The 19,493-nt window shown below is 37.8% G+C and overlaps 3 protein-coding genes across 7 annotated transcripts; all 3 read left to right on the forward strand.

Moving 5' to 3' along the window:
* Nucleotides 1–1,234: 1,234 nt before the first annotated feature.
* LOC109112002 (zinc finger protein PLAGL2-like) lies at nt 1,235–5,582 on the forward strand. Of its 3 annotated transcripts, XM_019125021.2 has the most exons (4): nt 1,235–1,479; nt 2,415–2,491; nt 3,543–3,609; nt 3,812–5,582. In XM_019125021.2, the coding sequence occupies exon 4, from the start codon at nt 3,858–3,860 to the stop codon at nt 4,992–4,994; it is 1,137 nt and encodes a 378-aa protein (XP_018980566.1). In that variant the 5' UTR covers nt 1,235–1,479; nt 2,415–2,491; nt 3,543–3,609; nt 3,812–3,857; the 3' UTR covers nt 4,995–5,582. The 3 variants fall into 3 exon arrangements, with proteins under 3 accessions (XP_018980566.1, XP_018980565.1, XP_018980567.1); XM_019125020.2 differs by lacking the exon at nt 2,415–2,491; XM_019125022.2 differs by lacking the exon at nt 2,415–2,491 and having other exon boundaries at nt 3,546–3,609.
* A 2,111-nt stretch (nt 5,583–7,693) lies between these two features.
* Nucleotides 7,694–9,721, forward strand: LOC109112006 (trafficking protein particle complex subunit 6b). The gene is made up of 6 exons (XM_019125026.2): nt 7,694–7,980; nt 8,111–8,178; nt 8,437–8,554; nt 8,672–8,755; nt 9,148–9,241; nt 9,429–9,721. The coding sequence occupies exons 1-6, from the start codon at nt 7,903–7,905 to the stop codon at nt 9,458–9,460; spliced, it is 474 nt and encodes a 157-aa protein (XP_018980571.1). The 5' UTR covers nt 7,694–7,902; the 3' UTR covers nt 9,461–9,721.
* A 534-nt stretch (nt 9,722–10,255) lies between these two features.
* LOC109112075 (targeting protein for Xklp2-B-like) lies at nt 10,256–16,845 on the forward strand. Of its 3 annotated transcripts, none has more exons than XM_042750287.1 (18): nt 10,256–10,412; nt 11,001–11,126; nt 11,273–11,416; nt 11,523–11,640; nt 11,949–12,023; nt 12,098–12,145; nt 12,307–12,471; nt 12,899–13,008; nt 13,114–13,277; nt 13,361–13,529; nt 13,707–13,845; nt 13,924–14,140; nt 14,249–14,344; nt 14,426–14,596; nt 14,684–14,830; nt 15,644–15,755; nt 16,002–16,168; nt 16,356–16,845. In XM_042750287.1, the coding sequence occupies exons 2-18, from the start codon at nt 11,018–11,020 to the stop codon at nt 16,464–16,466; spliced, it is 2,262 nt and encodes a 753-aa protein (XP_042606221.1). In that variant the 5' UTR covers nt 10,256–10,412; nt 11,001–11,017; the 3' UTR covers nt 16,467–16,845. The 3 variants fall into 3 exon arrangements, with proteins under 3 accessions (XP_042606221.1, XP_042606220.1, XP_042606222.1); XM_042750286.1 differs by having other exon boundaries at nt 15,644–15,752; nt 15,978–16,168; XM_042750288.1 differs by lacking the exon at nt 12,098–12,145 and having other exon boundaries at nt 15,644–15,754; nt 15,980–16,168.
* The last annotated feature ends 2,648 nt before the right edge of the window (nt 16,846–19,493 follow it).

The following is a 19,493-nucleotide window of genomic DNA, read 5'->3' on the forward strand; positions in this document are numbered from 1 at the left end:
AATTCTTCATTTAATGCAATAATAAAATATATATAATGTTTCCACTGCAAAAGTGACAGCTCTGTTTTATTTTGTTAAATTAATAACATAAATGCTAAATTTACAGTATATAAACATTATGAATTTAATTCATAATTATACTTAATAACAAAATAGCATTATTTTGTAGAAGTATTCCAAAACTATTTTAAATTTGTTAATTTTCATTATCCAACTTCTCTCTCTCTCTATGTTAAAATATGTATGTGTTTAAAGTAATATTTTAAGATTTAAAACTTGGATATTTTTTATGTATTATTTTAGGCTCTATCGTAATTATTATAAATAAATTATTTACACTTACTGAGCTTCTTCAATGAGCACTTACCGCCAGTAATAATATAACAATTTAAAGAAGTTTCATAGACAAATAATGTTACTTGTTCTGAATGCTCTTCGTTAAGTTACATCAGTTTTTCACGAGACTTCACCGGATGTTATTTCGCATGCTGCAAACTAAAACGCTCCATTGGATCCAATTGAAATGCAAACAATGTTAGAAAAGCATTACTCATTACATATGCTCAAAGCAAAAACGAAATTGTGCTAACGTTACCTCGGAATGATGCATAATGAACTCAGAGACAGTGCCTTGCGCTGCTTTTATTTAACCTTATTTTTACTTAATTTTTTCTATTATGTCTTTTTTTACATTCCCTTATTGTATAGTTTTATCTTATATTTTATATTTGATCTAGATTTTTAGGCTCTACTGTTAGTGTTATCTGTATGCACCGGGGGTCTGAGAGTAACGCAATTTCGATTCTCTGTATGTATGTACTGTACATGTGGAAGAATTGACAATAAAGCAGACTTGACTTGAGAAGAAAAGAGAAGTTCTGCTTTTTTGTCAAGTTCGTTCCCGCACGTACAGGTTTCTTTGGCAATTACTCGAGTGCAACAAACCGGACGTTGTAAACAAGTTGAGTGGTGATATAATATTTGCATCTAGTCAAATACAGTATTATTCATGAATATGTTTTAAAAGATGTTAATTGTCAGAAACTTAAATTTTTCCTTCACAAGAGAGTTGAAATATTCAGTAACTTTTGAAAATTGCCATACCGCGTCATTTATATTCGTTTTTAGTCTATTTATAGAACTCACTGAGATGCAGTGTGAGTGTTTGTAGTAGTTTAAATGGTGAAAAATAAGAGTGAAATCCCACCCTGAAAGTTGGCCAAAGAGGTCTGACGTCACGTTCCCATAATGCACGCGCCCATCAGCTCCAGCGCTGCTGTCTGTGTTTAGAGGGAAAGAAACAGCAGGCCCGAAAAATACACACATTATTGAACAAAAAAATTAATTATCCACCGCGAATAGTTTTTGAGAATTCATCGAGATATGACTGGGAAACGAATTTTTTATTTGCGCCCTTGCGAGATGTAGAATGGAGGAATGCATGAGAACCGCAACTTTAGCGGGGATCAAAAGTTTCTGGTGAGCACAAGACTGTTTTATGCAAATGTTAGACTGAATTTAAGACCGCGTGGACTGTTTGCATTGATGTTCAAATGTTTCAAACCCTCATGGAGTTTCGTGTGTAGTATTTTTAGACTTTTGAAAAGATAAATGTGCGCCATTAACCCACACAAGAGGTTTAAATGTTGCGTGCGCGAGCAAACACATTAGCTACGCGTAAGACTGGTAGCGCTTTCAATGTCTTTTATTTGTTTATATTTATACATTTTTAAGCACGAACGGATAGTTTGATTTGTGTTGATACGCTGTTTATTACGGATTATTTCGATTATACCATTTAATCACAATGTTCTGCGGTTCTTTGGAGATCTTGCTGAGCGAAACGTGCCACAGGTTTCTGACCCCGAAACGTGCCAGAAGTAAATAGACTAAAAGATTAAATCAACAAGGTGTTTTTTTTTTTTTTTAAGAAACTAAATATATATTACCAGACACACCTTAAAAAAATTAAGTTTTACTTTATAAAATCAGATTTTACGCGAACATTTGTATGTGTTCAGTACAGGTAATTTAATAATTACATGTGTCATATTTGCAGTAAACTGCTAGTTGAAATGGGAAAACAATGCTGTTACTATGTAATTTGTAGCCAATCTGGAATTTAAAATATTCAAAGCTGAAAATAAGCAATAATATTTGTTTCCATTATTGTATTTGGTAATTATGCTTTATTTCTACATGGACAAGTTTTATATTTGAAAGATAATAGATAGAAGCAGCATATTTTTTCCCAATTGAAGTTTTAAAGCAGAACCAAATTCATAAGCTTCAAAAAAGAATTTTTTACTAAATTAAAACATAATTATAATAATGAAGTAAAATAGTTTGGATTTATGTTCGTATTAAAATACTTGAAATGGTTGCCTGAATGATGTCCATCCATTCTCTAAAAGGGAGGGAGTAATAGTGGACATGCGTTTTCCGGAGGTCTGTCAAGATAATGAATGTGCTTTTGTGAGACTTGAACCAGGTAAACAAACCCTTTATAAATGTCACTAACCAATCATCATTGACATCCCCTCAGGGTGTTTTTAAGTTTCTTCTGTTGAAATCTGTTACCATTCAGAGAGACAGGTTGGTTTCAAAGACTGCACTGCTTTGCCATCAAGCACTCTTTAAGTTTTGTGTATTTTTTTTATTTTCTTTTTACAATCTAAAGTTTTAGCAATAAATCTAAAAAATATTTTTCCATTGTTCATATATAAAATAAATTTCAGAGTTAAACAATTCCAAATTTCCAATTTTCTAACCGTTATCCGTTTAAACAAAACCAAATCAAGAATTGATTATTTTTTCTGTTTATTTCTCTTTATAAGTCAGAATTCTCTAGGGATCTTTTTATTTTTCAGAAGTATTCTGTGTTATTTAAATGATATGTTGAAAGAAGACAGTAGAAATCAATGCATTTGTGTCCTCCAAGAATTTTAAAACAAAATATGTATATAAGCATATACAGTATATACATTTTTTACCATCATATTGCATTTTATTGCATTGTATATGCCTTAAATATTTTTGTTTGGATAATATAACAGCAAAAAAAGCTTTAAATTATAGGTATTGTACTTTGTTTACAAGCAAGTTAAAGGGATTGTTCACCCAAAAATGAAAATTGTCGTCATTTACTTATCCTCTTTCTATGGAACACAAAAGAAGATAATTGAAGAATGTTAGAAATCAAACTTTTTTGGTTGTTGCATGGCCAAATCCACTGGATTTATTACTATTTTAGATAAACATTTGCATAAAAGAACTTGAATGGGAAAAGTTATTGGTTATACTTTATTTATTTACTTCTTTATATACAGTTTGTTTTTTATTAAGGTGTCGTTGCAATGTAATTATACAAATTAGTACGGAGTAATATTAATTAACATATACCTAATATATGGTTTGGCTTAGGGTTTCATTTATGGTTAGTTGCTTGTAACTGTGCATTTTTACTGTTATTACTGTGATAAGTGCATGTATAAGATGACGTTACCAAATCCTCACCTGCTGCAGTTTTTCTTTATGTGCAGAAGACTGAACATGCAAAAAAACAATCTTCACTCCGAAGAAAAATCACCTTTTGGAGCTTCTTCTCAGGTACTTGCTTTTGTTTCTAAAACAGGGCTATCAAATCCTGTTCCTGGAGATCTACCTGATTGAATTTGGAGCTAAACGTTACAGGTAGGTAGATCTCCAGAAACAGGATTGGGCACCCCTGCTCTAAAATAATGTGATTATAATTGTGCTTTATTTTTTTAACCTTGAACTGTTGTCATCACTGATCGTTGGCCTTTCACAGATGTACAGTGACATACTCCCTGAGAACTAGCCATATATGTGAGAAAATGTTTCATGGCAAAGACCAGCTAAACAGCCACCTGCAAAACCACGACTCAAACAAGCAGGAACTGCGGTGCGAGGAATGCGGAAAGCATTACAACACTCGCCTGGGTCTTAGACGCCACGTGGCCACACATGCCACCCCCGCCAGCGGTGACCTCACCTGTAAGGTCTGTCGTCAGGCGTTCGAGAGCATGCCGGCGCTACTCGAGCACCTGAGTACGCACACCGGCCGGCCACCTCCGGGGACTGTGGTACGAGAAAGGAAGCATCAATGTGAACGGTGCGGCCGCCGCTTCTTCACTCGCAAGGATGTGAGGCGCCACGCAGTGGTGCACACCGGCAGACGGGACTTCCTGTGCCCACGTTGTGCCCAACGCTTCGGCCGTCGCGACCACCTCACACGACACCTGAAGAAAAGCCACGCGCAAGATTTGGAGACCCTTTCTTCGATGCCCATTAAAGAGGAGCCCAGTCCTACCATGTGCTCTGTTGGATCTCCGAAAGATGCCACAGAGGCGTTTTCCATGGCCATGTTCAACTCCCAAGGCCTTCCGAGCACATCTACCTCAGGGGTCAATCATCACCATCACACAATGGTGTCTGGCCCCCTTTCCAGCCCAATGGGTGTGGGCTGCTACCTTGAGCCAAACAAGCCTCCTCCGCAGCAGTACCAGCAGGCTCACAGATATCAGCCGAGTTCCACTACCTCATATCTGAAAGCGGAGATGGAGACCTTCCTGACTGAACTCCAGTGTGGGCCAATGCCACCGCAAGCTGCCGTAGCGTCTGCCGTCTCCCGGCCTGGCGACCTTCTCCCTGACACTCTGGGAGGTCAGAGTGCCCACTTCACTCTCAGGAACTCGGCGTTCACCTCAGCTGAGCCGCCTACCACCTCCGCCAACATGGACCTCTCGCACCTGTTGGGCTTCCTGCCGTTTGGCCTGCCTCCCTACAGCACTACCTTGGGATACTCGAGCACCACCAACGCCGTGTCCCCAAGCCCTACCTCTCAGCTCTCTGGGCCGCTTACCTCATTTCAGCCACAGCCACTGCATGAGCCTCAGGCTTCAGGGCACTTAAACCAGATCTCTGGTTTCTCTCCAACTCTACCTCGATTCCATCAGGCCTTCCAGCAATGATGTCGCCCGTGTCCACTATGACCTGCCAGTCAAACGCGACAGTTCTGTTGCGTCATTGCCAAGTAGTTTATAGGTAATGAACTGGAGATAGTGAAGTTTGTTGGGTGCGAGGTCTTCAAATGGATACTGTAGAATTAGATGAAAGGATCACTAGGATAGATGGAGTTTTGGTTTTAGTTTTGAATAGTTTTAACTTTGTGGTTTTTCCTAGAGGGTCTTCAGAGTAACTGTTTTGTAGTGATAAAAGAACTTATAAAATTCATAAAAAAAAACTGAAACTGAAAAGTTAGCTAAAGAAATACCTCAGTATTTTTGTCAAGAAGGAAATTAATGCTATTACAGTGTTCTTCGTTGTATAATGAAGCACTTTTTATCAACGGCACTTCTATGACTTAAGGTGCGGTCACATTTATTGTTCGAAAGAACTCTAGTTCGAATTTTTGTCTGCAAAATCCAGTTATTTCAATAGGAATCCACGTGGGTACTATTGCATATGGTCAAGTAAATTTAACGCATTGACCAACAAAAATTAGTTTGTTCTGAATCTGACTTCTGTGTGCGCTGTGCTTCATATACATCTACAGCAGGGGTGCCCAACCCTGCTCCTGGCGATCGACTGTCCTGCAAAGTTCAGCTCCAACCCTAATCAAACACACCTGAAGCAACTAATTAAGGTCTTCAGGCTCACTTAAAAATTAAAGGCAGGTGTGTTTGATCAGGGTTGAAGCTAAACAATCCAGGACAGTCGATCGCCAGGAGCAGGGTTGGGCACCCCTGGTGTGCGCTGTGCTTCATATACGTCCATGAAATCTTGCCGAAAATTTTCTAATGTGACCGCACCATAAAAGTCAAGTTGAACTGTGTTCTTAGATGTACCTCTCAGCTCACGGTCACACAACACAAAAAAACCTACCTCTCTAAGCTGAACTCTTGTCACGAAAAGGATTCAACCATTTGACAAGAAATGAAGCAAATCCTCACGCGAATTGCGTGAAGAACGTTATCTCATTTGATTTTTTTTCTTTTTGAATGCTCAGTGGTTTTAGTTATCAAGTTTTTAGAATCAGGTGATTAATTAGCATTTAATTAATTAGCTTGTGTTGATTTTAGCCTTTAGGTAAAAGTTTTTAGGCCCTTAATGCTAATGAAAGGAATCACAGTTATTGAGGAGACTCTGCTCCTGTGAATCCCCATCTCTCTCGCTGTTCATTCCAGAGTATTTAGTGAATGAAATGCAGAATAAAGCATCGATCCTTCTGGAACTGAAAATCAATGAAAAGTGAACATTTGTTTAAAATTAAGTAGCCCATTCTGACAAATTCCTAATATGGGAACTAAGTAAAATATAACTTTCTTTTTTTGTTATGTAATAAACAAGAATTGATCATATTTGTGCCATAAATATTCATGTAAAATGGTTATACTGGTTTTACACAACACGTAGTTGTCACACTACAAAGTTTCCCTCAATGAATTGCCTGGATTCAGAAGTTTCAGATAAAAAAAATCTTAGCACATACCCGGTTATTGCTGAAAAGCACTTCATGTATCTCTCCAAGCTAAACCAGGGGCACTGTTAGAAAAGAAAATGTTTTGTCATGTAAATTTGAATGGTATTTTAGCACTGCTTCGCTGTCTGTACCTTTGACTCAGTGTTACATGCACCAGTGGCCTATAAGGTAACTGTGATTAAATATGTTGTCAACTTCATTTTGTTTAGGCCAGCTTGAAGGTGTAAAATCATTTCATGAGTTCTTATTTTGTTTAGAAACCATCATGAGCATTTCCTTCTTTGGCTGAACTGAAACTGACCTCAACCCAACTGTGATGTTTAGACTCAGACTGATCTACCTCAGAGAGATGCACACTGTGCACAGCTGTACTGTTCCTTTAATAAGAAATGTAACGTTTCGATGGCTGTTTAGATGGAGTAAACAGGTGTTTTACATCTTCAGAATTCCAAGCATTGGCATTTTTGGGTTCCAAGGACTGTTTGTTTTCATAAACATTATGAAAGCAAAAGTGGGTAAGTGAGACATTAAGGTCTATGTGGAAAGAAACAATGTTAAGGATGAATTAAGAAATAAAGCATCTTGTAGAATTTGTGTTTCTGTTGTGTTTCATTCATGATTCACTGTCAGTAAAATAATAATAGTTGATGTTTTTACCAAGGGCTCTAAAACGTCAGTATTTATGTGAAGTTTTTCATTCATATTAATGCAATGGGCTAAGATCATTAACAATTGAAGTCTTTAATGAACTATATAATAGTTATATAATTATAAATATGAATTATAGAAATTAAGAGATAAATACGAAAAATTATAGGGAAACATTCATTTACAGGTGTTTTTTTTAATGATTTTATAAAATACTTAATTTTTATAACGGTTTTATAAACTGAATCCTGTGTATCATTAAAAAAAATACAATCAAATACTATAAAAAACGTTAATATTGTGATGTCTACTAATAAGAATGCAAAAAGATTAATACTAGTATGTGTAATACAACAATCGTATTAATAGTTGCATTCCATTTTAGATATAAAAGGCAAAGTGTTGATTATAATAGTCAATCGGGTGTACATGACTGCATCACTTTTAAATCCTAAATTTACACAAAACGAGAGAAATTCCTTTTTCCAAACAAAACGAGAGATAAACATCTTTACGTTCAGGCATAAAGAAGGGCAGCTAATTTTCAGCCAAACAGGAAGTGGAACAGATGCGAATAAGGACCCTAATAGTAAATTAGGGAGCAGTCGAATACACTGGCGAATTATTTGAGTTTAGTTGATTTATTCGCACAATGAATAGTGTCCATTTACTCAAATAACGTTAGCAGGCTAAGTGGTTTATACCCGTAGTCGGTTTGGGTCGCTTGTCAGTTTCTGAACTGGCTCGAGATGGCAGACGAGGCTCTATTTCAGTTTCTGCACAGTGAAATTATTCAGTATGTCAACAGTGCAGAACCTGGGGAATCGGTAAGAGCCCTGAAAACACTGTCACAGAATAGTAGAATAGCGTAATAGGACCGAGTAAGTCCAGCACATTAATAAAACAAATTGTGGGAAAGTTGCATGTTGAATTAATGTAATGTCGTGCTGTGCTCAGGAGAATGGACGATGTGTTTCTAAACTTGAGAACATGGGGTTTCGTGTGGGACAAGGACTTATCGAGAGGTATCATGGCAGATCTTTTCATCCATAGATCTAAATTTGATCAAGTCAAGCAGATACTGTGAAGACATCTATGATCTGGTGTTACGCTTGTTGCAGTTTTATTTGTAGTAGCTACTGCAGATTATCAGTGGACCCAAATTTAACTAAATGGTTTTTAATTCATTTTGCTGAGAATTTAATGGACTATTTAATTAGTATTTCAAATAAATAGTCATTTGTTCTTGAGAAGATGCGTCTCAGGCACATTTTTGTTCGCAGGTTTACCAAAGACACGCCACGTTTTAAAGATGAGCTTGATGTTATGAAGTTTATCTGCAAAGATTTCTGGACCAGTGTTTTTAAGAAGCAAATCGACAACCTGAGAACAAACCACCAGGTGTGTACATTGTAATGCTAGTATATGTCATCTCAATTCATCTCAGTGCTTAGCGTATGTCTTCATTGACTAGAGGTGCTTATTAAGAATATCATCACATGTTCAAATTGTTTGTAGGGTATTTATGTGCTACAAGATAACAAGTTCCACCTGCTGACCCAACTGTCTGCTGGAAAACAGTATTTGGAACATGCGCCGAAGGTAAGCAGCATAAATAACTTCAATAAGCTTTAATGGTGAGTTAAATAAAAACATAAACATAACCTGATGTGATCTTTAAACTGAACCTGCAGAATCAATATCTTCATCATTGTAAATACCATAATGAGATGTGTAGTATTTAAATCTAATTTTAAATAATATTGTATCTAAAAACAGGGAAGAAGGAATATATAATATTTGATAAAATTTCAAATAATGTAATTAAAGGGATAGTTCACCCAAAAAAGAAAAATTTGTCATCATTTGCTCACCCTCATGTTGTTGCAAACCTGTAAGACTGACCGTCTATACAGCTACCAATTTTATACTTCAAAAAGTTCATAAAGAGATCATAAAACTAATTTTTCTTTCTTCTTTTTTAATTCCTGCAGTTCTTAGCCTTCACCTGTGGACTGGTCCGAGGAGCGCTTTCGAACCTTGGTGTGAAAAGTATAGTCACAGCTGAAGTATCAGTCATGCCTGCTTGTAAGGAGCAAATTTTATGCAAAAATATAAAGTCTTAGTGAAATAACCGCTAGATTTTCAGTACTTTTTCATGGTCTTAATCTGAAACTTAACATCAGTAAAGTCTGAGCTCATCAAGTTCTAATTAAATGTAAACTGTAACTAATTGTTTCTAATCCCTTCTCTTCTGCGCCTTCTTTGTTCTTAGGCAAATTCCAGGTGATGATCCAGAAGATGTAATTCACTACACAAAAGCGTATTGCTTTTAACATTAATTTTATTGTCTTGTCATTTTATATTGCCTTGCCCATTTTTATTGTCACTATGATTGTTTTTTATTTGCAATCACTTGAAAACTACTGGCATTTAAATTGATTTGACATGCAAAGGTCAAGCCTTATTGTACTGTATTGTGTTAGTATTTTGACATGCATTATTCTCTGTACACAATCACTGTTTTGATTATTAATTTGCACTGATAACATTAAAGCTGGAATCCTAGTTTGAGTCTGTGCTTCATTTTCACTGAATTTTAATGAAACAAAAAAAGAATAGCCTATTGAGAATTAAGATACTTGTATGAAAATATAACTTTTTACTAACAACTGATCACAAAAGATGGTTTTGTAGAACAGAAGACTGTAAATGCAGGTAATCTGTAAATAAAACATTTATTTATTTAAGCTTGGTTGTGGCGAACAATGAAATTAATTTTCTTTTTATTAGATTGTGTTTTATTAACTTCTACACGTACCCCAACTCTAAACATACCCCTTACAATAATGAAAAAAATATTTAATTTTTGTTGTACAGTGACAAAAATGACGCTGCATTTATGTGTGCATGCTCAGTATCACCAAAGGGTTTTTAAAAAAAACAAAAAAAAATTTGATTGCTCAAAAATCAAGAATATTAGTGCCATACATATATCCCTTCTAGCCTGTGCATCTCGTTCTTTCAGCTAGTCACGTGGTTATCGCGTTCGACGACGCCACAAGCGCGGAGCTAATAGAAAACGAGAAGCGCCGCGTTAAGCCTTCTGATTGGCTGATTCATAAACGCAGTTCTAACGGCACCAACATTCAAACCAGCATTCTCTTCTGGTTGTTTGTGGAGGAGGATACGTGCGTCTGTTGATTCAAATTTTTACTATAATTTTTTCAGGTTGTGATAGTAGGCGTCGGTTTAAAACGTAAGTATGTTTCTTACACATTTTTAAACATTATCATATTTGATTTTGACTCAGCTGCTGCGTTTAAATTAAGCTTTAATTGGTGCGGTTGTATTTGGCCGTAATCGCTGCAAAACAAGTTTTTCATGTTTAATGTAACGTTAATAGAACGACGGATTAATGAGTATATTTGCTCAATTGATTGGTTATCTTAATTTATGTAAAGATATGTTATTTAGACATCGTTTGTTTACATTTAGCATTTTTTTTTCGTGGTTATGAGTAATGATGTATGCGGATATTTCATATCAACTGATTCTGAAATGATTGTGTAAAATACCGATCTTCCATTTAAGATTTATTAGAATATTAATAGTCTGTAACTTGCATAGATTAACGATTATTGTTATATTCCATAACTGGTGGATGAATTTAGCGCTGCTGTTGCAGTCTGGGCCTCGAGTCTGAGATTAGCCATCAACTGCCATTTTGCGCCGCTCTGCGCAGGAAACGTTGAACTACTTTATCATTTTTCTGTATTATTATGTGTGCAGCTTTGCTACAGATTAGGTTTTAACAGTATAAATCATTTTCTTTTTGGTTTTGCAGAAGATTCTGGTGTGAATATGGAAGAGGGTTCTGCTGATGCGTACACATGGGATGCCCCTTCTCATGTTATAGAGTCTATAGATGATTTTGCCCTGGACCCTCAGGATAATGCTGACCAGTGGTTTGGTAGGACTTCAATCTTTATGTTTGTGTGTGTATGTATATTAATAATAAATAAAAGCGTACATGTTCTAGTGCACAGCTAATAATTATAATAATTAAACGCATGCATGTTCAAATGCACAACTATCTTTGTTCTGTTTTGCTATTAGAGTTAAAGGCAACTCCTAAAGGGGGCACTGTGGAACAGCTCACCACCCCTTTACAGACTAAGCTTTTTGATGAAACCCACAATACCAACAGACCCAAAGCTCTAGTGTCTCCCATGGTCAAAAAAGATGACACCACAAGCTCAGGTTGGGGAAAAACTGCATCAATTAGGAAAAACTTTAAAAAAAAAAAAAAAAAAAAAAAAAAGATGTTTGATTTGCATGTGGAATCTTAATATTTGCTCTGCTTCAGATGTCAAAGAAAGCACCTCTACTGAGGTCCCATCTAACATAGTCACATCATGGGGAAACGGCAGAACTACTTCAGCTCCTGTTCAGGGCCAGAAATCTGTTCCTGCTCCACCACGGAGGTAAATGAGACCTTATCTGTAATTTATATACACCCTATTAAACTAGTAAATTTTTCACTCTCTTCTAGTTAAGTCACCTTTATTTATATAGCGCTTTTTAACAATACAGATTGTCAAAGCAGCTTTACAGTATCAATAATTCTAAAGGAAAATGGTAAAAACACTCAATTTTCAGTTAAAGGCAATTCATCAATGAATTCAGTGATGTCATCATCCAGTTTAAATAGTATCTGTGCAATCAAGTCGACGATATCGCTGGGAATTAAACCATTCTAACATCGGTTGACTTTTCTTGTTTCTTCCTGTAGAGTGTCCAAAAGGCCTGTTCCTAAAAACGAAAAGCTTACAGCTCCTACAACACCACCTCTTGTCAAGAAAAGAAGGTATGTTTTTCAAAGTTTAGATGTGTTTCTAGTCTATTAGAGTGCTCAATTCGCCGCTTTGTCTCGCTGCGTAGAGTTGTACTGGCTGCCACAGCATGGAGAGTTTTTGATCAGCGGCGAAGGTAAAATTAACTAAGAAATGTGTGTGCTAAGCTGAGAAGGGCACCTAGTGGGCATTCAGTAGACTTCACTGGTGAAAATGCTGGTAATGTGGGATGTTACCTGGAAGTAACAATATCCTGTGATTTTTCTAATAATATGCTTTTGGTTTGTCTCCTCACAGAAGCTCAACATCCCAAACTGTGAGACGCAGTGGTGCTGCTGTGAGACGCAGCGGTGCAGGTGCAAGACGCAGTGGTGCAGGTGCGAGGAGCAGCGTCCGGCTGAGAAACAAACCAGCCATTGCCTCAAAGACCTCAGATACTGCCTCCGCCTCCAACACTACACAGTGAGAGAGAATCCTATTAGCAAAAGTGTTTTTTAGCAAGTCAAACTACACTATCAAAAGTTTTTGGTTATTTTTAAAATAACTTTCAGTTGATTTAACTTCATGGTATGTTTTCAGACTTTAAGGATCATGTGAAACTGAAGACTGTAGTAATGATGCTAAAAACTTGTAGTATAATTTTGATAGTATAACTGTTTAACTGTATCAGATAACTGAAGCTGAGGTGAGATTTTACACACAAAAAACAAAACAAAACATGAAAACATACCCAACCTCAAACTTTGGGTAGTGGTTGGTGTTTGTAAAGAGCTGGAGCTTCCCTTTGTGTCTTTTCAGTTGATTTAACTTCAGTGTATGTTTTATCATCTACTCATCAGAAAGGTTTCATTTTAAAAAAAGTAAAATATGTGCTTTCTTTGAATTTCAGACAGAAAAGCACAGAACAGCAAGAGATGGAGCACATCGAGGCTTTACAAAAAGAGGTGGCCGAACAGCGGCGTAAGAATGAGGCAAGCTACAGGGCTGCTCTGGCAGGCAGTGAGTCACTAGCAAAACTATTCTGTTCTTAATGATAAGAGCAATGCTGCATTTTCTTAATATATATAAATTCTGCATTAATTGGTTGTTCTGGTTGTTTTGAAGGTCACCTTCCTAAGAAGCATGTTCTGTCCACCACCATTCCCAAAGAATTCAACTTCCGCTCAGATAGCAGGTTGAAGAACCACTTGGATGTAGGCTCTGCAGTTGGCAACTCGTATAAGGAAGTGGATTTCACCTCTCAGCTCCGCAAGCACCCATCTTCCCCTGTGAGTACTGTCACTAGGATGAGTAGTTGGATTCTTTTTGAAGCTCCTTGATGACTTTAAGTGATATAAATGTCATTCTGTAGTTGAAGGCTCCAAAGGGAACAACCATTCCTAAACCCTTCAACCTCTCCAAAGGAAAGAGGAAGCTTGATGAGGCAGGAGCCTACGTGCCAATGGCCCAGCAGATTGAACAGTTTCAGAAACGCACTCCCACCCGCTATCACCTGCGTAGTCGGCCTAGCCAGGAAAGAGGTGTGTCTCTTTGCATTCTTGTGTGATGCTGTCAAAGCATCATTTATTGAGCCTCCTGTAGTTCCAGAACCATATGACTTTCTTCAGTGGGATAAATACATGATTATTTCCTCTGAAATATGATCTGTAAACCACACTTCAGATGATTGACTAATTTTGCCTGTATTATATTTGCAGGACCTTCACCAGTGAAAACCGAGAAGCCAAAAATCACACACCCCAAAACGCCACAGCTACTGACTCGCCAGAGACATCGTCCCACAATGGTGAAAAGCACTGCGGAAATTGAGGCAGAAGAAACAGAAAAAATGCAGCAGTAAGTTTTGCAGAGACTTGTTTTAATGCTTAATTTGGCACAAGAACATCTCTTCAAACTTTGCTTCTGTCATCTCAGGTTTAAGTTCAAAGCTCTAGAACTCAACAGAAAGATTCTAGAAGGAGCTTTGGTTCCTAAAAAGCCGGTTAGTAAAGAAGTTACCAAGCCTGAGGGCTTCCAGTTGGAGATTGAGAAGCGACTTCAGGAGAGGCAGGCCGGTAAGAAGCCTGAGGAAGAAGAGGACCACACGTTCCATCCCAGACCACTACCAACTCGAATTCTGGAGGAAGTTGTGGTTAGTAACAGTTCTCTTAACCCAATTTTTAGATTTGTTATATCGAGGTTGTGATGTCCTTTTTTTATAATTCCATTGTTACTGACACCCCTCTCCCCCCAAATAAAGGGTGTCCCAGAGAAGAAAGTTCTAAATCCAACTGTTCCAGAATCACCTGCATTTGCTCTTAAAAATCGAGTGCGAATGGAAAAGAAAAAAGAAGAGGTACATTTAAATCTTAAGCTTTATTTAAATTCATGAAACTGATATTTGTTGACTCTTCACCGAATTTCTTTGCCTGTTCAGGAGAAGCCTCCTGCTCCAATTAAGGCACATGCTGTGCCCCACTTCCTGCCATTCCAGCCCAAACTACCAGTCAAGAGCCAGGTAGAAATGTGCCCTTTCTCATTTGAGGAACGCGAGCGTGAACGAAGGGTAATGAAAGAGAAGAAACTGGAGGAAATGAGAAATGAAGAGGTATTTTCTTTATGGAGCAGCTAAAAGTCTTATTGTTATTCATTTCATAACGGTGTCTAAACTGGACTGGCTCACCAAATCTCACAGGTACCTAAGTTTAAGGCCCAACCCCTTCCTGACTTCCATGAAGTGCACCTCCCTGAGAAAAAAGTAGTAGAGCCCACCAAACCTGCTCCTTTCAAGCTGATGGTTGACGAACGAGGAGCTGCAAAGGGTGAACGCTGGGAGCAGATGGTAAGATCTAAACCTTTCCTCTTCATCTTCCATATATTATGATATTCTAGAACAATGGTCTGAAACCTTCGACATCAGAAGAGCCATATTGGGCCCTTTCCCACTGAAGAAAATTAATGTGAAAATTCACAATTGAATAAAATTCAAAACTGTCACTTGTCACAGAATAAGGCAGAAAATATTTTATCGCTTCTGTGCTGTAATAAATGCCATGTCAATTAGCACTGTATCATTCATATACTTTCCCTGCCTGGAGAACACTTGAAAAATACGCAAACCATATATTGTCACAATTATTGTCTTTGTTTCATCAGTTAAGGTTTATTCTTGTTACTCAGCATAGCGATAGCGAGATGCCTTTGTCCATTTTTCAAATTTCTAAAGTTATTACTTCTATGAGTCTTAGAGTTTCAAACTTTCTGCGTGAGTGTGCCATCCGGCTTCAAGAATGAATGCGTCCAAAATGATGTGACCATCTTGTCTCTTAATTTAAATCTAGATTTATTCACACTGGTCCTTGAAAACTTCTAAGTGAACACACTTACCCGAAAAAAAGTGCAGGGGAAGAGTTTACGTTTTATTCAAATTTGGGGGAACACGTCCCCTGCTACAGTGAGCCACCACAGAGGGATGAAAGAGCCACGGGTTGCTGACCCCTGTTCTTGACCACACATGACCAGTGTTCTGCTTAGCAATTGTGTTTGCATGTTTTCAAGTAGTTAGCCAGTGGAAAATCACTTGTGTCTCTGCTTTTGTGACATTGTATACAATCTGTGTTTTAACTGGTTTCTTCCATTTAAAATGTTTCTCCAGATGAAAGAGGAGTTAAAACGACAGGCAGAAGCTGCATGTTTTAAGGCACAACCAAACAATGTAGTGCACAAAGAACCATTTGTACCGAAAAAGGAGAATCACTCTATCTTGGGTATGTTGTTGTATGTGGCAGGTGGTTTTTGTGATCTTCCCATGTAGTGTTGCACACCCAATGTTGTGCTGTCTCCAGTCTGACCTTTTTTTTGGGGCTTGCTGGCTTTGTGAATTTTGTTGGAGTGCACAGTTAATTCCAAAACCACCTCTCGCTTCCTTCCAACTTTCACCTCTATCTGACCTCTTCATCTGGTCATCTTTGTTCACCTTTGGCACTTTCTCGCCAATACTACTAATTCTGCAGTTCCAGAGGCATTCCAGTTGGCCACAGAACGGAGAGCCAAGGAACGTATGGAGTTCGAAAAGGAGTTGAGCGAGAAGGAGGCACTGAGGGCTCGCATGGAAGAGGAGTGGACAAGAGAACGAGAGGAGCAGAAAAAGGAGGAGATTGCAAGGCTGCGGCAGGAACAGGTGAGAGATCTCAGAATGAATGTTGCTCATCCTCCCAGGCCTGGAAAGTTGTGAATTACGATCAAGTAACCTAAAATATTTATCTGCATTCAAAAAGAACAATGCATTTTATTTCTTCATCACTTCAATGTAAAATTATTTGGCCCATTTATTTTGTAAATTAAATCCATCTCTTCTTTTTTGAAAGGTGCGCAAGGCCCAGCCAGTCAGACGCTACAAGCCAGTGGAGTTGAAAAAGAGTGACGTGTCTCTCACAGTGCCCCAGTCTCCAAACTTTTCAGATCGTTTCCGCTTGTAAATGTGTAATGCACCATTACATTGAAGTAATTGTACATAGTTCTCTTAATGTGTTTTCCTATTTTGTCTTTTATATCTCTATGATGTCTGAACTTTTAGAGTAGTTTTTATCTGTCTGTGGCTGATGCATTAAAGCCTTTGTGGTCAAGTAAAACAATTTTACAGTTGGGTGTGGTGACTGGCCCAGCTAAATTTATTTTTCAACTCCTGTATATGAAGACAATTTTTTTTTTTTCTTTCTGTTATCCTCTTTTTTTTTTGACTGTTTTCTTCCATTTCTTGCAATAAAGAAAGTTTTAGTGTAAATGGTTTGTTTACTGTCTGTAGAGGCTGAACTGAAATTGGACCATTCAGCTTCATTAAAACTATTTCTTACTTAATTTGGTTAAATGTCATCTATAAGGATTCAACATTCTTGATCTTGCACTTTTTAATTACTAGTCACTTTTTTACTAAATACTTAGTAAAAGGGTAGAGATTTTATTCCATTAAAGCTGCATGACTGTCAGCAGTGCATGGTTGAACACTAAAGGTACATGTCTCGCATTCGTTCAGCTCATGCTTTGTTCTCTACTCTTTTTGTCTTGGAAAGACTTTGTGCCCCCTCCCCAGGGCCAGCTCTGTGTGCCTCTATTATCAGTTTACTGTTTGTGAGCCCCCTTTTCTGGTCTGCCTATTTCTGGTGAGGTGGCCACCGAATGATAAAAGATGATTCTGACAGGCTGGTACTTTGTGAGCTTCCAGAGAACAGTCTATTCAAACCCTTGGCCGGAAAACGCATGTACTTTTCAATGGATAAACCTCTTTACAGGTGGGTGTGAAATGGTTGAGAATTTATTGAAAAATCTTATTTGGAGTGGAGTCTGAAGACATTAAGATGATACTTACAGTTAGTTACTATGAAGATTAGTTGGAAAGCTATATTTTGTTTTGTTTTTTTCTAGTTTTTTTTGTAATTGTACATCTGTCTATCATTACAGAACAGTTGCACATACATATGGAATATTTCTACTTTTAAAAAGTTAATGTCATACTGCAGGTAGTTTTCAATTAACTACAAGAAAGTTATAAATCTAATGTTTAACCAGTCTAAGCTTGTTTGCTGGTTTTAGTTGGATCTATTGATTTATTATCTTTTTTTTTTTTTTTTTAAGGAGGTTGTGTTTTTTTCAGCTGGTCATGCTAGGAGACAATCTAAAGCCAGCTAAGACCAGCAAACCAAATATTTCAGTAGGGTTTCTAGTAAAAACTTGAAAGTAGCTACAATGATGTTCACTGTGTGTAAATCCACAAGTCTAATTGTAATTTTGACCTTAAGAAGACTTGTCTTCAATACCTGTATTTTTTCATCTCTTCATTCCATGTCTGTCAAGGGCTCTATGAAATGTCCCGTGCCTCCATCCAGCCCCACAACCCTGGAGGCCAAGGTTGATGACCTGCGATTTAAAGTGGAGCAGCTCCTCTTGAGCCCAGGGAGAAGTTGCCCCATATGTGGGACCTGTGTTCAGCACAGCACACTGCAGGAGACTGTGACCAGCCAGTTCCACTTCGGGATTCCCCTGAAGTCCTGGAGATGAGAACAGCTCTGGAGGAACTTGCATGTGGTATGGAGCCAGAATGTGTCTTAAAGGGGATAGTCCAACCAAAAAGAAAAATATCATCATTTACTGATGTCATTCCAAACCTTATTTTCTGCTGCTGAACACAAATATTTTGAAGAATGTTAATAACAAAACCCTATTGGTTCCCGCTGACTTCCATTGTAATTGTTGTCAAGTCAATGAAAGTCATTGGGAACCAAAAGTGTTTTGTTACCAGTTTTCTTCAAAATATACTCTTGTGTTCCACAGAAGAAAAAAATAACAAGTCATACAGGTTTGGAACTAGTTTGGTGTCTAAATAATTTTCTGTTTTGTCTCTTAAATATGTAAGGTCTGGAGGACAGACAGTGTGAGTGTGTCTGTTCCTTTAGTGGCTCTACAGAGATGGAAATCACTGCCTGTTCAAACCTCTGCGGGCAGTGGACAGAACAGCCAGAATTGCTTAGAAATGCTTCCATTCTTAAGTGAAGTGAAAGTGAAAGTGAGTGAAGTGAAAGTGACATTCAGCCAAGTATGGTGACCCATACTCAGAATTCGTGCTCTGCATTTAACCCATCCGAAGTGCACACACACAGAGCAGTGAACACACACACACTGTGAACACACACCCGGAGCAGTGGGCAGCCATTTTTATGCTGCGGCGCCCGGGGAGCAAGACTATGGCAAACAGTGATTGCATTAATCAAAATGGCATAAATTACATTTAAGTCCAACTAACACCAAGAACAATAACTGTAGTTTTAAAAATGTATGAGAATAGAATATGATTACATGTAATCAGTAACTATTCAGCTCTGCATACATGTTGCTGTCAAACTAGTGCTCTGCTACCACAGTTTGTTTTTATTACCAACATAACAGAACCATAATAAACTAGAGGTCATTTGAGACAACCTGTTGTTTTGCAGGACATAGCACTAAATGAGATCCAGGTCATGAACCAGCTCAGTCACCCCAATATCCTCCAACTTTTTGAAGCCTTTGAGGTCAAGAATCAAGTTGTGCCGATACTGGAGTAGTGAGTAGGGTGATTCTTTTTAAGCATTAAAACACAATTGGCTAAAGTGCAACATGGCATATAAAACAACAGTGATCATTGTCTTTTCTAGTTGGTGTGGAGGGAGGTGAGTTGTTTGAGAGAATCGTGGGTGAGAGCTGTCCGCTGACTGAGGTGGATGCCATTGTGTTTGTGAAACAGATCTGTGAGGGTGTCCAGTACATGCAACAGATGTACGTGCTTCACCTGGACATCAAGGTAACAGATGACGCAAAAAGGGCTCACTTTGTTCTGTCAGATTTAGGCTAGTGATTTTATTATTTTCTCAAGGGATTCCCCTAGATTATAGCGTAAGTCTTTATGGAAACTGGAATGTCAGACGGAAATGTGTAACAGTTTATCACTTTTTTTTCCAAGCCAGAGAACATTC

The sequence above is a fragment of the Cyprinus carpio genome, chromosome B23 (assembly GCF_018340385.1).
Source record: "Cyprinus carpio isolate SPL01 chromosome B23, ASM1834038v1, whole genome shotgun sequence".
Taxonomy (NCBI): domain Eukaryota; kingdom Metazoa; phylum Chordata; class Actinopteri; order Cypriniformes; family Cyprinidae; genus Cyprinus; species Cyprinus carpio.